This window comes from Artemia sp. Qi Xiang Cuo, chromosome 2 (genome assembly GCF_049724085.1).
Source record: "Artemia sp. Qi Xiang Cuo chromosome 2, ASM4972408v1, whole genome shotgun sequence".
NCBI lineage: Eukaryota > Metazoa > Arthropoda > Branchiopoda > Anostraca > Artemiidae > Artemia > Artemia sp. Qi Xiang Cuo.
In genome coordinates this window covers 37735250-37751993 of record NC_142795.1, presented here as the reverse complement: position 1 = coordinate 37751993, position 16744 = coordinate 37735250, and the positions used below count along the sequence as shown (strand labels likewise).

At 36.3% G+C, this 16744-nt stretch overlaps 1 protein-coding gene across 1 annotated transcript in view; it reads right to left on the bottom strand.

Moving 5' to 3' along the window:
* The window catches only part of sif (guanine nucleotide exchange factor still life), a 285383-nt gene extending 270151 nt beyond the window's left edge, over nt 1–15232 (bottom strand). The window contains exons 1-3 of the mRNA XM_089106536.1: nt 15000–15232; nt 10237–10418; nt 5249–5367 (exon numbers count right to left, since the gene is read on the bottom strand). Coding sequence (XP_088962662.1) covers nt 5249–5367; nt 10237–10418; nt 15000–15106 — 408 coding nt within the window. The 5' untranslated portion in view covers nt 15107–15232. The remainder of the gene's footprint in view (nt 1–5248; nt 5368–10236; nt 10419–14999) is intronic.
* Between the last annotated feature and the right edge of the window lie 1512 nt (nt 15233–16744).

Below are 16744 nucleotides of genomic sequence, written 5' to 3'. Positions count from 1 at the left end.
CGAACTAAGAAGAAGACTGTTTTACTGAAGGAGAAATAAAACGTTATTTAGGGATCTCATACACTAAAGTTTAGAAGGGAAAGTAGCTCGTGAGACAATCCTATAGATCGGGAATCTATAATAGTCTTTATATGCATTAAGATGAAAATTTACGAAAAAACATTAGTCTATCAAAAAAATTTAAAGCAATTGCTTCAATTTAAGCACAAAAAAAGGTGAAGAAACTGGCAGAAATGCAAATTGACTTTTATTTCAGTTCTACTTAATATAAAGGAGCATGAATGTTGATTAAAATCTTTCTAGATCTGTTTTATGACTATGAAAACAAAATCTTTAATTTTGACTAGGGGAAACATCTACTCCTGACAGGGATGTCATATTGAACTTCCTTAAGAATTGGACTTTCATTAGGCTTTAAAAATAAAGCCACAGGTGCCAAACGTTCCCAATTTTTCGTACAAGAGAGTAGTTTCTTGGATCAACAGCTCGCGGAAACACCTTTCACCAGACACAACTTTTGCTGAACAAACGTATAATCAAACGGACCTTCCGTTGACCATTCATTTTAACAGTATATTTTTATTCTAATATGTTGCTTTACATAAAAATAATCTAAATAAATAAATTAAATAAAAGTAGAATTTTATGTATAACTGCAAGCGATTTAGGGTGAGGGTAGGGGGGGTTCAAACTCCCCATTTCAGCGGTCCTTGAAATATTTTATAAAATACTATATCCTTCTTTAACTATTTACATATTAGATCGGAAATCTAGAACATCCAATGAATTATGTCGTCCGTCCCATTTTATAACCCACTCCCTGCATTTTTTTTTAGAATAAAGAGTAATTTAGTTTTGCTTGCTTTGCGCATTAAAACAAAAAAAAAACATTAATATGAAGTAATAAGTTTCTTGAAGTTCGACATTTTTCTCCATTTTTTGAATTACCCTAATCTCAAAGGCATTATAGACTGGTAGTGGTCCCATTAATCTATCAGGTTTCAAAACGGATTATTCATATAAACCATACAATGAAAATACTTGTACAAGGCCAAGGCCACATGGTAAAAGTAATACATTTTAATTTCAACCCTTCTCCACATACCTGTAAGTCCTAATCAGCTTAAAAGTTGTTTTATCTAAAAATTACTATTTTCCAGAGAAAATTTTATGAAATAGGAAGGCCTTGGTACCACTTCAATCAATAGAAATCTCTTTTTTTTACGTCTTGGACTACTTGACGATATTTACGAATACTTCATACGCCTACTGAAAGACCTAGAGTAAGGGCATAGCCATTTGTAAATCTTAGGTAAAATGAGCTGATAGAATGAAAAAAAAATATGAGAAAAAAATTACGTTCAAAATATACGTAGACTAGCCCTATATCATCCCACAATGAACATGAATTAATACAAGTTAAAATTTAAATTGTGAAAGTGAAACATAAATTTTAAAAAAGACAGAATTGGAGAGAGGAATCATCATAGGCAGCGCATTGCGCTGCCTAAGTAAAGAACGATGTTGACAAAATGTATTATTTATTTTTTCCTTTAGACCAGGGCACTTCGTATCGAAGGAGTTGTCGTAGAAACTATAAAAAGGGCTCATTCGATGGGAAATTGGAGTGGCTTGTGCCCTTTTTAACAATCGAAAGTGATTGGAAGGCAACTAACACCCCTTCCACTCCCACCATTTCTCAAACACATCCAATCAAAATTTTGAGATAGTCATTTTGTTCAGCGTAGTTGATATCAAGATACAAATTGTGTTTCTGAGGAGGGCACTCTCTCACAGCCCTCAGGACAAGGGTTGTAAGCTAGGCCCTGGAGGCATATAAGGTTTTTTGTAGAAAGCGTTGTCGTAGAAATTTCAAAAAAGGCTCATTAGATTCGAAATTAAAGGGCTAGTGCCCTTTTCAATAGTCGAAAGTGATTGGAGGGCAACTAACCTCCCTCTCACGCCCACCTTTTTCCAAACCCATCCAATCAAAATTTTAAGATAGCCATTTTATTCAACGTAGTTGAAAGTTCTGGAAATTAGGTCTTTGAGGATGACCCCCCCCCCCCACAGCCCTCCTGACAGAGGTTGTAAGTTATATCCTGGTGACATATAAGGCTTTTATAGAATGTGTTGTCGTAGAAACTTCAAAAAGGGCTCATTCGATTGGAAACTGAAATGGCTAGTGCCCTTTTTAATAGAAGAAAGTGATTGGAAGGCAACTAACACCCCTTCCACACCCACCATTTCCCCAAACACATCCAATCAAAATTTTGAGATATCAATTTTGTTCCACGCAGTTTAAACTTCAGGAAATTATACCTTTGAGCAGGACACTCCCCTCATGAGCAGGCTCATTCGATTGGAAATACAAAGGGCTAGTGCCCTTTTTAATAGTTGAAAGTGATTGGACGGTAACTAACCCCCCTCTCAAGCCCACCTTTTCCCCAAACACATCCAATCAAAATTTTATGATAGCCATTTTGTTCAACGTAGTTGAAAGTTCTGGAAATTAGGTCTTTGAGTATGACAACCCCCCCCCCACGGCCCTCAGGGCAAGGGTTGTAAGTTATGCCCTGGAGGTATAAGGTTTTTATAGAAGGCGTTGTCGTGGAAACTTCAAAAAGGGCTCAGTCGATTGGAAATTGAAATGGCTAGTACCCTTTTTAATAGTCGAAAGTGATTGGAAGGCAACTAACACCCCTTCCACACCACCATATCCCCAAACACATCCAATCAAAATTTTGAGATATCAATTTTGTTCCACGCAGTTTAAAGTTCAGGAAATTATACCTTTGAGCAGGGCACTCCCCCCATAGTATTCAGGGCAAGGGTTATAAGTTATGCCCTTGGGACATATAGGTTTTTATTGAAATCTATATCGTAGACAGTTGAAAAGGGGATCATTAGATTGGAAATTCAAAGGTCTAGTGCCCTTTTTAATAGTCAAAAGTCATTTTAGGGCAGCTAACCTCCCTCTCACGCCCACCTTTTCCCAAAACACATCCAATTAAAATTTGTAGATAACAATATTGTTCGTTGTATTTCATTTCCAAATATAAATTATATTTTTGAGGATGACACTCCCCCACAGCCGTCTTAGCAGGGGTTGTAAGTTTTATCTTGGGGGCAGAGGCCTGTACGATATTGACAGAGAGCGTTGTCGCAGAAATCTCAAAAAAGGCCTAATTGAGTTGGTGTTGGAATAATTAGTGCCCTTTCCAACAGTTGAAATTGATTGGAGGATAACTAACCTCCTTCTCACACCCCCCATTCCCCCAAACGCATCCTATCTAAATTATGATAGCCATTTTTTTCAACGTAATTGAAAAGTCTGGAATCCATGTATTTGATGTTGACAACCCCCCCCCCCCACGGCCCTCAGGGCCCGGGGTGTAAGTTATGCCCTAGGGACAAGTAATGTTTTTTATAGAAAGCGTTGTCGTGGAAACTTCAAAAAGGGCTCATTCGATTGGAAATTGAAATGGCTAGTGCCCTTTTTAATAGTCGAAAGTGATTGGAAGGCAACTAACACCCCTTCCACACCCACCATTTCCCCAAACACGTCCGATCAAAATTTTGAGATAGCCATATTGTTCCACGCAGTTTAAAGTTCAGGAAATTATACCTTTGAGCAGGACACTCCCCCCACAGTCTTCAGAGCAAGGGTTATAAGGTATGCCCTGGGGCAAATAAGTTTTTATTGAAATCTTTGCCGTAGAAACTTAAAAAAGAGCTCATTCGATTGGAAATTCGAAGGACTAGTGCCCTTTTAACAGTCGAAAGTGATTTGAGGGTGATTTGAGGGTGATTGAGGTGATTGAGGGTGATTTGAAAGTGATCTCACGCCCACCATTTCCCCAAGCACATCCAATCAAAATTTTTAGATAACCATTTTATTCTACGTAGTTAAAAGTTTTGGAAATTAGGTCTTTAAGGATAACAACCCCTCTCTCCCCAACTTATGTTAATTTCTGCTCGTTTTGAGTTTGATCAAAAATATGGCTATCAAAAAATACAAATGAATGTGCATTGTCAGTTTAATGTACATATACTGATATTTAGCAATAAAATTTTAACATTATTTGATTTATTAAAGTAATAAAAGTAGAACATTTATATTTTTTCAGTAAAGTGCAAATTATGTTCTGGCCTTGGGAAGGCATAGGGGTTTTGCGCCCAACTTATGTTAATTTCTGCTTGTTTTGAGTTTGACTCGGTTATTTATTGTAATTTCTGTTCGTTTTGGGTTTCATTTATTTATCGATGTTGATGTGTGGTAATTTCACGCTTGGTAGGTTATTTGATTTTATTTTTGCTCATTTTTTGTTTAATGGAGTTCTTTACTTTTCTTTGAAAAACTTATTTTGTGGAAAAAGTTTTTTAATTAATAAGATGAAAAAAGGCGCCTATGTCTTATTTCCACTTTCGGTTTTCGGCACGTTCACAAATTTCGCCCCTGCCCTCTCCCAAATTTCTTATGATAAAGTGGCGACTCTAAACAATCCATATGAAACAAACAGAGATAACATTGTATCCCAAAACTACTTAAGATCTTTTTATTCTTTTTGTGCATCTGAACTCAAGAAAGGCGTAAACAGCTTGTTACGACGTTACATAAATCAATTTTAGTAGATTACCAAGTTTGAGGCCGGATCAAAAAAAGTTTTTTCGGTGAAAAGTTAAGATAAGGAATAAACCGTTCAGTGTAATATTTATTTAATTATATTGGTCATAAAAAAACTTGCAAATAAAGTTTTGGTCAATTTCAACTTAAGTTAAAATTGGCTAGATTGACAATTGCATTACACTTTCAATTTTGAAACATAATAGGGATTTCTTATACGTCAACATATCGATAGACCCGGGCGTATTACCATTTAGAGCAGGAATAAAGAGTGTGAAACTTGTCAAAGCGTATATTGATTTTAGACGTTAGATCCGCTCAATGCGGGAATGTTTGTCCTATAAAATTGCCATTAGGCGACAAATACTTCGACTAAGTCCCTACTAGGGTTAATCCCTAAGGGGAAAAGCTTGATTACGTAAAAAAAGCTTCTTTACTTGAAAAGTGAAATTTCAAAAAAATTCCCATTTTAAAGGATAAGAACACCAATTACCCCCCATGAGCAGGCCCTTAGATCGAAGTATTGTATATTCAGAAAGTAATTCCAAAGTCAAAAGATAATAGACTTGAGGAGGCAATAAGGAAAGCCAAGAGAGGAAGATAAACATAAGAGTAACTGACACAGCATTCTCTGAATTGCTTCGCATCCACCGGTGAGGTAAAGTTAAGTCCCCATGTATCTCCAGTAACCGGATCTTTCCAGTAGACAAAGCATTCTGAGGCTTGGCCAATTCTTGTTCCTGAAAAATTACGTACAATTAAGTCAGTTAGGAAGACTTTTTGGAAAAGAAACACTTTCTCAAGATGTTGTAAAGGATTGACGGATTTCAGATGCATATCATGTCAATTTTTTCGCCTGCTCTGCTTTTAGCGAATATAGTTTATTAATTAAAAATACAGGGCATTTGATTTACGACTAACAGTACAATCTAATCATTTATTTTCTTCTAGTTAAGCTATTAAATACTTTTTTTCAGTACTGTTCGTATATAGTTTATGGTTAACCGGCATCACGTTTCCTTTTATTTTTTTTATTTAATCACTACAAGTGATGAATCAAAACCCAGAACAAACAAAAACTTGTATTAATATCCCATCAAACTTAAAGATAACAAATACTGATTTAAGTGAATAAATAGGATTGTAGGAAATAGAGGAAAATATAATCGTAAAGCCTTATGTAAATTATATTCAGTTTTTTGTAATCATTCAGTTCTATACCTTTCTGGTGTTTACCCTCTGCTAAAAAAGAAAGATATTTCTTCTTGCGAGTCCAATACTTTCGATTTTGCAAATTCCTTCTTTTTCTTTTTCCTTGGTACCGTAATGGGAAGATAACGTGAAAATTCGGATTGAATGATGTTTTCAGGAAAGTTGCCTTGTTGAGCAGAAAGCTGTCAGATATAAAAAAGAGCCAACTGCCGCTGTTTCACGGTCTTGGGTGTATATTTTTTTCGTAGTTTGTGCGTTTTTTTTTTTTTTTTTGAGTGTATATATTTTTTTGTGTCTTATATGGTTTGTCTTAATGCGGTCGTGGATTCCTCTGACAAGTGGAAGCTTTTAGAACCCACGGTATGTTGTATTTTGTTGCTGCATCTCTCTCTGTGAAATAGAATTCAATTCATTTTCTATTTCTTTCGTTACAGTAGTCTTTGCAAGGAAAATTTTACAATTCCCCAGCTCATTCAGACCTTGCTTGAGAAAATATAAGATTCATTAAGTTTTAGCAACTTCTCATATTCCGCATGTGCAGCTTTTTCTCACTGGTAATTTTTTTTTATTTTCAAACACGTTTTCAATATTTGTTACCAAGGCCCTTGGTTCATTCTTTAATAGGTGGCAGCTACCAATGAAACCATGATAAATTGCACCCTGGAGTCCCAAAATGGAACCGAGTCCCATAAATCCTCATCTAATTGGGCCTTTACGTACAGTAGATTTACAGTAGGCCTTGGATGCGCTGAGGCACCGTCAAATTCTCAATAAGAAACCATTTTTGGGGAAATTCAAAGTCTCAAACGGAATTTGAAGGCAATTAGAAACAATAGTTACAGTGCAGTTCGCCTCTGATTGTAAGAGCACCACCACCCTCTGATTAAAAAAAACAAAACAGATTCCCAATTAAAATTTCATATCACACCAGAATCGTGGAATTTTTTGTATTAAAATTCATCTAGTTTCGCTTTCCTTTCTTAAGAAACAACACCTTCCTTATTCAGGAATATGTTCAATTAGAAAATCAGCTGAATTCAATATGAATAGGCGGCGGAGTAGACTCCGATCGGCCCTCACAGGCACGGGCACAGTAGCTGCATATTCTAGTTGCTTCTTGAAATTTAGCATCGTAATATATGCTCCATTTAAGAAAATATTAACCATCAGTGGAAAAATCAAAAATAATCACCCAATCATTCTCTTTGTGACTTTTGGAACAAGGAAGACAATGAGTCTAAATGTAAGTATGTAAACAGGATTAGTGTAAATGACTAAAATAAATACATGCACACAGCAAATCAGTATTACTAATTAATTAAACAACAATTTCCGTTTTATAAAAAAATTGAGGATTTATCTGAAATACGACCTTTCCTTGCGACACGGGGGAATGAACCTCAGTACCGATTGTTACCAGCGGAGGCTTCAACCATTCCGTTGTCACAAGGTGAACATTTTAGATATTTATATATTACATGAAATAGATTTGAACAATAATAATGAACAATAATACCAAGTCTATCGGTTGGTACATCATCAGTTGTTTGATCCTGAAATTGTAAACGAAATGAAAGCCCATCGAAAACCGGATACTATACACAAACATTTCAAGTGTCATTGCCAACTATTTTCTGGGAGAGTGGGGGGGAGGCTGGAAGTTGGATAAAATTAAAAATGAAGAAGTCTTCAATACACAAATCCAATGAAGAATGTGTGACATTTGTGACAAACTTTAGTATGAGTTCCATTCCAATAAAAAAAAGTTTTTGGCCCTTTTTGCGTCCTTTTTATAAGGCAGAATGGGCTATGTCCAGATTCTTTGTACATTAGGACCCTCAAGGCCCAAGGACTTAAGGCTTTAACTTCCAAGGGAAAAAGTTTTTTGGCTGTTTTCGGGCTCCCTACCCCTTGCCCTCATGGGCGCCCATAAGGGGGGCAGGGGGGCTCTCCATGAAGATTTCAAGAAAAATCCACGAAGTATGCAACATTACAAATAATAAAACCGAAATTCACCCTTAATTAAGTATCAGAGTGGGGCACATCTCTTTAAGTCATTCAGCCTATGCATGCCCCTGTCCCCTGGCTTTTGTCAGCCTGCAACCGGTATATTACCTTTGAATTGCTCTAATAAAAATAAAAAGATAAGGAGGAGTGGAAATTTTGGACTCGCTTTTTTTGCCAGAAAAAAGATCATGGATGCGTGTTTATTTGTTTTTTTTTGTTTTTTTTTTCCAGGGTTGATCATATCGACCAGTGATCATAGAAGATTGGGGTATGGCTCATTTGATCGGAAATCAAAAGTTCTCACGCCCTTTTTCAGTGCCCAAAAATATTGGAATCCAGCTAGCCCCCCTCCCACGCTCATTTTTCTCCAAAGTCACCTGAGGAAAATTTTGAGACAGCCATTTAGTTTAGCATGGTACAAAAATCTAATAGCTATGTCTTGGAGAATGACTTGACCCCCCACAGCCCCGGGGGGAAGGGCTGCAAGTTATGAATTTTGCCCATTGTTTTCATACGGTATTGGTTATATACAGACGTTTTCAGGGGGGATTTTTCTGGCAGGGAGGGGGTCGGAAGGGGATTACGTAGGAGGATCTTTCCATGGAGGAATTTTTCATGGGGGAAGGGAATTTTCTATGGAAAGCCGGAAGTTTTTTCAACTCATTAAATAAAAAAAAAGTTTTTTCAACTGAAAGTAAGGAACAACATTAAAACTTAAAACGAACAGATATTATTAAGTATATGAGGGGGGTTACCCCCTCCTCAACACCTCGATTTTCACGATAAAGTTTTTCGACACTTTAAAAAAGTTACTTGTTGCTCTAATTAAACGACCCTTGTGTTTCAGGAGTCGTTTTTAAAGAATTGGGACAAAATTTAAACTTTAGTGTAAAGAGCGAGGTACTGAGGAGGGGGCAACCCGACTCATATCCGTAATTTCTGTTCGTTTTGAGTTTTAATGTTGCTGTTTACTTTCAGTAGAAAAAAGCTTGTTTTTTTATTTAATTTCTGATCGTTTTTTAAATAACACCAGGATATCTGGTTCCACCTCAACGAAAAAATTCTTCTCCACATGGAAATATCCTCTGGACAATTCAATCCTTGTGAAAATCTACCCCGGACAATTACCCTTAACATCTCCATTCATAAAATTGAATCGGTAAAGAGAAAGCAAGACATATAAAGAAATTTCGTAGCCTATAGGAATTCTGGCAAATGCCCCCAGTGTCAAATTTCCCCTGAAAAGTTCACACCCTGGAAACTCCGCTCTCCATGGGAAATTCTTCCCGTGCAAAATCTTCCCAGCAGAAAATTCATCCTCCCCTCCCCACCTGAAAAATTTAGGTATGCTTCCCAAAGCAAATACTATACGTAAACAATGGGCACATTTGTAACTTAAAGACCTTTTCCCAGGGGCTCTGGGGGGGGAGTCATGTTACCTCCAAAGACATAGTTATTGGGCTTTTCAACTATGCTGAACAAAATAGCTATCTCAAAATTTTGATAGGACGATTTTTTGAAAAAGTGGCGTGGGAGGGGGCCTAGTTACCCCCCAATTGTTTTGGTCGCTTAAAAAGGGCACAAAAACTTTTCATTTCCGTGAGAATGAACCCTCTCCCAGCATTCTAGGCTTAATTGGTCAATACGATGACCCCTGGGCAAAAAAAAAACGAAAAAACAAAGGAACATGCATCCGTGATCTTTCTTCATTTTCTCATTAGAATTCAATGGCTTCTAGGGGGTCTTTCCTCCTTTTTTGAAAATCCAGCAAATTTTCTCAGGCTCATAAGCTTTGATGGATAACACTAAACTTAATGAACTTAAGAGCTGATTCTTTTGAGATATCTATTTGTATCGAAATTACGTTTTTTAGAGTTTCGGTTACTTTTGAGCCGGGTCGCTCCTTACTTACAGTTCGTCATCACGAGCTGTTTGTAATACCATGCACATCCCAGGCTGTCAAAATACCATTTCCAGAATATCTCGTGAGTCCTCGAGGGATTTATTTTTGAAAATTTCAGCTCCTTACTTACAGTTCGTTACCACGAACTATTTGAAAGTAAGGAGCAACACTAAAACTTAAACGAACAGAAATTATTACGTAAACGAGGGGGGACACCCCCTCGTCAATACGTCGTTACGCTAAAGTTGTTTTTAGTACTTTTAAAAGAGCCATTTATTCTAATTGTCTTTGTGATTCAGGAGTCATCCTTAAAGAATTGGGACAAAATTCGAACTTCAGGGTAATGAGCGAGGTATTGACGAGGGGGCGACCCCCCTCATATACGTAATAAATTTTTTTTCGTTTTAAGTTTTAATGTTGCTCCTTTCTTTCAGTTGAAAAAACTTGTTTTTATTTTATCATAAACAAAATGAAAAAGGTTACTTACCAGGTTGAGTTATCCTTACATCCAGGATTTTATCTACATGGGAATTATATGCTGTGACGTGGAATATACATTCTGGATGATCCTGAACGCAGGTAACATTGACAGGAACCAAGTCCTCTGATACTTGCTGCCACCTGACAGTCCCGCCACCAGTAGTCACGTGAAACACCTCTGCCCATAGCCTATAAAGTCATTTTTTTATAATCCATTACATCATTTAATCCCTACCGAAGATTATGGAAACCGATGAGAGGTAGTTATGGCAATTAACACGAATATATGAGGAATTACAAACTTTTAGCGTCCCTGAACAATGCAGCGTCACTTTAGCGACTAAAAATATACATAACAAAAAATCTTTTTCATTTGTTAAAATTTGAATTTCAACTAAAATATTTAACTTTTTCTTAAGCTAATCAGAAATTTTCTGACAGGGTGCATACTCTTTTGTTTCTAACCATTTTTCTATGTTAAAATATAGAAGGGCAATATAAATCTGCCGAATAGAGAGTAGTTTTTAAAAATATATACAAATATACCTAGTAGGTTATATCCTTTTGAAAAGTGGCTCTTTTGACTTTATCCCAACGTGAAGCAGATGTAAAATTCGATTAAATGAACAGCTGATTGTATTTAAGTTTTAACATTTTTGTCTAGGTGACACCAGGTTGCGTTTTGTTTTGTAGAATAAATAAAAAAAACAAGTTTTTTACTGAAAGTAAGGAGCGACATTAAAACTTAAAACTAACAGAAATTATTACGTACATGAAAGGGGCTGTCCCCTCCTCAACACCTCGCTCTTTACGCTAAAGGTTTTATTGTTTTAAAAAAGAGTTGTGAAAATGAGTCAAACTTTAGCGTAAAGAGCGAGGCGTTGAGGAGGGGACAGTCCCTTTCATATACGGAATAATTTATATTCGTTTTAAGTTTTAATGTCGCTCCTTACTTTCAGTTAAATAAACTTGTTTTTTTTATTTAATTTCTGAACGTTTTTAAACTAATGCAGGTTTTGATTTTGGCTCACCGAACATGAATAGTTAAGATGAAATTTGCATATTAATTTTACTTTTTTTTTGGTTTAATGGCTTTCTCGAAATTGGTTTAATTTTATTTACGAACGTTTTTATTAGTAATAAATATACGTAACTTACGAATTAACTTACATAACGAACTTTAATATTCATATATTTTCATTATGTAGATTAGGGGTGGGGTTCACCCCCCCCCCCAGTCAATACCTCGCTCTTTACGCTAAAGTTCGAATTTTTTTTCCAATTATTTAAGAACGACGCCTTAATCACAAAGGCCGAGGTATTTACTAGGGGTCTAGCCCAATCATATACGTAATAGTTTCTGTTCGTCTTAAGTTTTGATGTTAAAAGTTTTCAATTGTAAACTTTCGGATCTTTTTTTTTTAAATAATGCTGGGAAATCCGTCGCCCCCTTCATAACAATGTCCCTTCCCCCATGAAAACTTCTTCCATAGAATGATCCTTCCACGTAATCCCCTATCCACCCCCCCCCCCACTACCAGAAAAAATCCCCCTGAAAACGTCTGTATACTTCCCAATACTCAATACTATATGTTAACATTGGGCAAAGTTCATAGCTTGGAGCCCTTCCCCCGGAGACTGTAGGGGATTAATTCATCCTCAAAGACATAGTTATTATATTTTTCGACCATGCTGAACAAAATGGCTATCTCAACATTTTGATCGGGTGACTTTTGGAAAAAAGGGAGCGTGGGAGGGGGCCTAGTTGCCTTCCATTTTTTTTGGTCACTTAAAAAAGGCACTAGAACTTTTAATTTCTGTTCGAATTAGCCCCCCTGCGATATTCTAGGACCACTGGGTCGAAACGATCATCCCTGGGGGAAAAGAAACAAAAAAAATAAATAAATAAACACGTATCCATGATCTTTCTTCTGGCAAAAAAATCAAAAAAATCCACATTTTTGTAGATAGGAGCTTGAAACCTCTACAGTAGGGTTCTCTAATGCGCTGAATCTGATGGTGTGATTTTCATTAAGGTTCTATGAATTGTAGGGGGTATTTCCCCCCTATTTTCAAAAATAAGGCAAATTTTCTCAGGCGCGTAACTTTTGATGGGTAAGACTAAACTTGACGGAACTTATATATTTGAAAATCAGTATAAAAATATGATTCTTTTGATGTATCTATTGGTATAAAATTTTTTTTTTAGAGTTTCAGTTACTATTGAGCCGGGTCGTTCCTTACTTACAGTTCGTTACCACGAACTGTTTGGTAAAAGATAACACTCGAGTGTTATCTTTTATTAGTCTCCCAAACTAGGAGCTTTGGGAAAATATTGACATGAATGTAGCTCACGAAAACGAGTAATTAAAACTTTGACAAATTTCAAACCAACAGTAAAAGACAAAAACAATTGGAAAATTTGCTAGAATTTTCAATGCGTTTAACAAGATATGCTGACTACCGGCTGGACTCACAGCAGACTTTCAACTCACAGCTTATATTCAAAGTGTACGAGTAACACATGAGACAGAGGGCTCTTTGGCATATCAGCATAGGTTTAATAGGAATCAAAAACTACTAGTGCGGCTAATAGTGCAGCATTGTCAAGTAGAACTACAAAATTAAACATGGTTCGGTTTTAATTTATTAAATTTTGGATTCTGATAAAGATCTGAATTTATTTAGATCCAATTTGAAATTTCTTGAAAGGGCCCAAAATTCTTTGGTTTTAAACTATTCATATTGATTTTGAAATAGTTGGTGCTAGATTACAAAGCAAAAGATGCGTAAGTTTCAAAAACTGGTGTGCAAATTATACTTATTATGCTTTTTTGGCAAAAGCATATATTCAGCCTACTGTAAGGAATAGTCAAAAAGGAGACTTAAAAAAGACATAAGTGGATTTTGATTGTTTTTTTTTAAGATATGAACTTGACTACCCTGTCTTTGGTATTTCATAATATTTGGCCCACGCTGCCCCACTCAGTATTATAAGCTATAGATTCTCATAAGCAACACTCACATTCGTGACAATCTCAATATCGATGTCTAGTGACGTGTCTGATGAGAATTTTCTGGGTAGACAGCTCTCATTCACCCGAAATTGTTAGTATTTGGGGGGGGGGGAAACGAGTCACAGCCAAGCATCCTAACGCCTATTGCATAGGTGCACGGGTCAACACCTCTTAATCCCCCTCTTTCTCTTTCTTTCTTTACCCTTGTTACGATTAAAAATTACTTCTAAATTCCAGAGATCAATTACTTCCCTGTTTTAATCTTTCACATAAGAAAACACAAAAAATTAATTACGAAACTTTGAATCACCTGATCTATGCAGTCTATAAATTGAAGAAAACGTAACGTAACTGTAAATGTCACATGCTAATATACATCAATTTTGTTCGTTTTTTTACTATTAAGTATACAGCAAGCTTAATTTAAAGAACATTTGGTACTTACGCAGTATAAATAATCCACCGCTATATACTGTACAAGGAAACCAGACAAACGGATATTTGCTAGATAAATGGTTCGCAAAGCGTGATTTGTTAGGTTGTTGTTTGGGGTTTAAGGGAGGAGGCACCTAGTTTAAGTAACGTATTTAATATATGCTATACTTTACCAACCACCTTCCCCCCCAATGTGCTAATATATAGCCCAAATTTGTTTCTAAATTATTATATTTTCATCCTACTTTATTTTATTTCATTAGCATTAACCAAACTTGAATTCTTTCGTGTATAGCGGTGGGTTATTTATAATGCATAAGTACCGAACATTTTCATAGTTTTAGAATGAAAAAATATGACTTGACTTCCATGTTGATCTTTGCGTAGTATGCGAGAATGGGGGCTTTACGTCACGAGCAAGGCCGACCTTTGCAGCAATTGGTGCCAATCTTTTTTTCCGGTCCACATCACGGTGCATTCCACCAAATGATAAAACAAGCTCAAAGCTATCATTTTCATACTATAGGAAACTGTCATTTTTGCTATTAGGTTAACAACTAGATTTATTTCCTGAGCGATTTTAGTCACAAGATTCAAAAAGTTAGTCACCCGCCGTGTTGATATTGCAGTTACTATGATGGTACTTGCTTCACGCCCCTAGCAGGGTGTCAGTATGCCTCAATATATGTTCATCTATTTACCACGTTCTTTGTCACAGTATCATTACTAAGAAATAAAAGGAAGGGTAATATAATTGACATTCTTATTTAGTTACGAAAGCTATTTTTTTACCATTAAGTTTAATTTTCGAGGTATTTGCAAAATGTGTATATTGTCGAAACACAAAAAGGGTAATTTTTCTTGTCTTGTCGATCTTTACGAACAAAATCAGATTAGCTGCCTTACCTAACTAGCAAGACAGAACCATACTTCATAAAATAATTCTAACCCTAATTTATTATCTACTTTTTTTTCGAGATGAAGCTATATCTGGACAATAAGAAACGAAAGTTCATTTTTTTTTTTTTACCATTAAGTTTAATGTTGGAGAACTTTTCAAAATGTGTATATTGTTGCAAGATAAAAAGGGTAATTTTTTGTATCTCGTCGATCTTTACGAACAGAATAAGATTAGCTGCCTTGCCTAACTAGCAAGACAGAACCATACTTCATAAAATCATTCTAACCCTAATTTATTATCTAAATTTCTTTTCAAAATGGAGCTATATCTGGACAATCAGAAATGACAATTTTCGTGTTGATCTTGTCATATTCTGTAAAAATAGCTAGCTCGAGCCTAACACAAGAAACAATATACCTTAAAAGATGCCCATCTCTTCGCCTAGTTCCTTGCCATGGAGCATCCTCTTTACTATAACCCTTCCTGAGCAACGGAGCACAAGAGCAGCTTAGACGATTGCCCATTTAAGCTCAAATTAAAAACTTATAACTATTCCTATCACTAATTTCAATTCACAATTTAATAAGTTTTTCTATGATATATCATGAAAGCACACGCTATAGATTTCTATCATTTCGTCCGCACTGAGATATCCCAACATGAGAGAGGGAAGCTGGAATATCTCTTATTGATTTTGGGTTTAGACCTCACCCGCTTTTCTGAAGGCTAGAAGTCTTGCGTTGGAGATGCATAACGCGCCGGAGCTTGGAGTTCCAGCTATGTTCTATCAATGAAAGAGAATATCGATATACAAAGCTGACTTCCGTTGTGTGCAAAATAAAACGGATTATATCAAGCGTTCTCTTAAACGAAGCAGCTAGAAAAGGCTTTCCACTTTTTTATGGTATCCGGTTCCACTTTGGGAATTCTTCTTTTTCATAATGCAAAACAAACGAAAATATACACAGCTATAAACTTCATCAAAACTTCGAGGATGGGGGAAGGTAGTAATTATTCTAAGGGGGGGGGTCTAATGCTTCAAACATGCCAAATTCCGTAGAGTTTAAACTCTTTTTCATGAAAAAAGTCCTGCAACAGTGGTCGGATGATTATTTAGAGTGACTTCCCATCGCAACTTCTGCTCAAGCAAAGTAGGCAATCTAAAATTTATTGGATTGCTGCAAACTTAAAAGCTGGGAGAGGGCAGATGAAATCGCTTCAAAATCCTCAGCAGTTATCTTTTATTTTGTCTCCCTTCATTTTCTTTTTCTTACGTGAAGAAACAAACTTTTGAGGAAACAGCAGTAGTTTGTCTTCATGGTCTAAAATTTGGCATTTGAGATATCTCAGTTAAGCTAACTAGATTATGATCTTACTGAAACACATGTCGGTAATTTCTGCTATTTTCTTCTCCTTTCCGTAATAATCAACTTGCTGAAGCACATTATCCTCGCTGTATCCTTATTGAGTTCATCGCTTGATTCTGTAACTCATGTGTTTGTAAAAAGGCATACAAGCAGGTATTTTTTCGAGGGGGGGGGAATTCGATATAAACCGTTTGAAAACATAACAATTCGAAACTTTCGAGAAGAATGGGTGAAGAGTCAAATATGCACAACAAAACACTCCGTTTTAAAGTGAGACAAAACCGTTTTAACTCAAATGACTCTCTAAATGCCTCGTACATCAGAATCAGAGGCAACGCTATAGCGTTGCCTATAGTAGAGGCCATATGGCTCCAATGTTTTATTTTTTTTTTCCCAGAGACACTTCATATGAAAGTGGCGGTTGTATAAACTTCGGAGGAGGCTCTTTCGATTGGAAAATTAAAGTTCTAGTGCCTTTTTTAAGAGTCAAAGGTGATCAGAAGGCACCTACCCGCCCCCCCCCATACCTTTTTTTCCCAAATGAATCCGATAAAAAAAATTTAGATAGCCATTTTGTTAAAAATAATTCAAAAATCAGATAACAAAAACTCCGGGGTCGTCATAACCCCTCAGAGCCCAGGGGCAAGTGTTTTAAGCTACCCTCGGGGGCATGAAGGTTTTTATATAAGAGGCGGTTGTATAAGCTTCAGATGTGGCTCATTTGATTGGAAATTAAAAGTTATAGCTACCTTTTTAAGAGTAAAAAGTGATCGGAGGGCATCTACCCCCCCTACC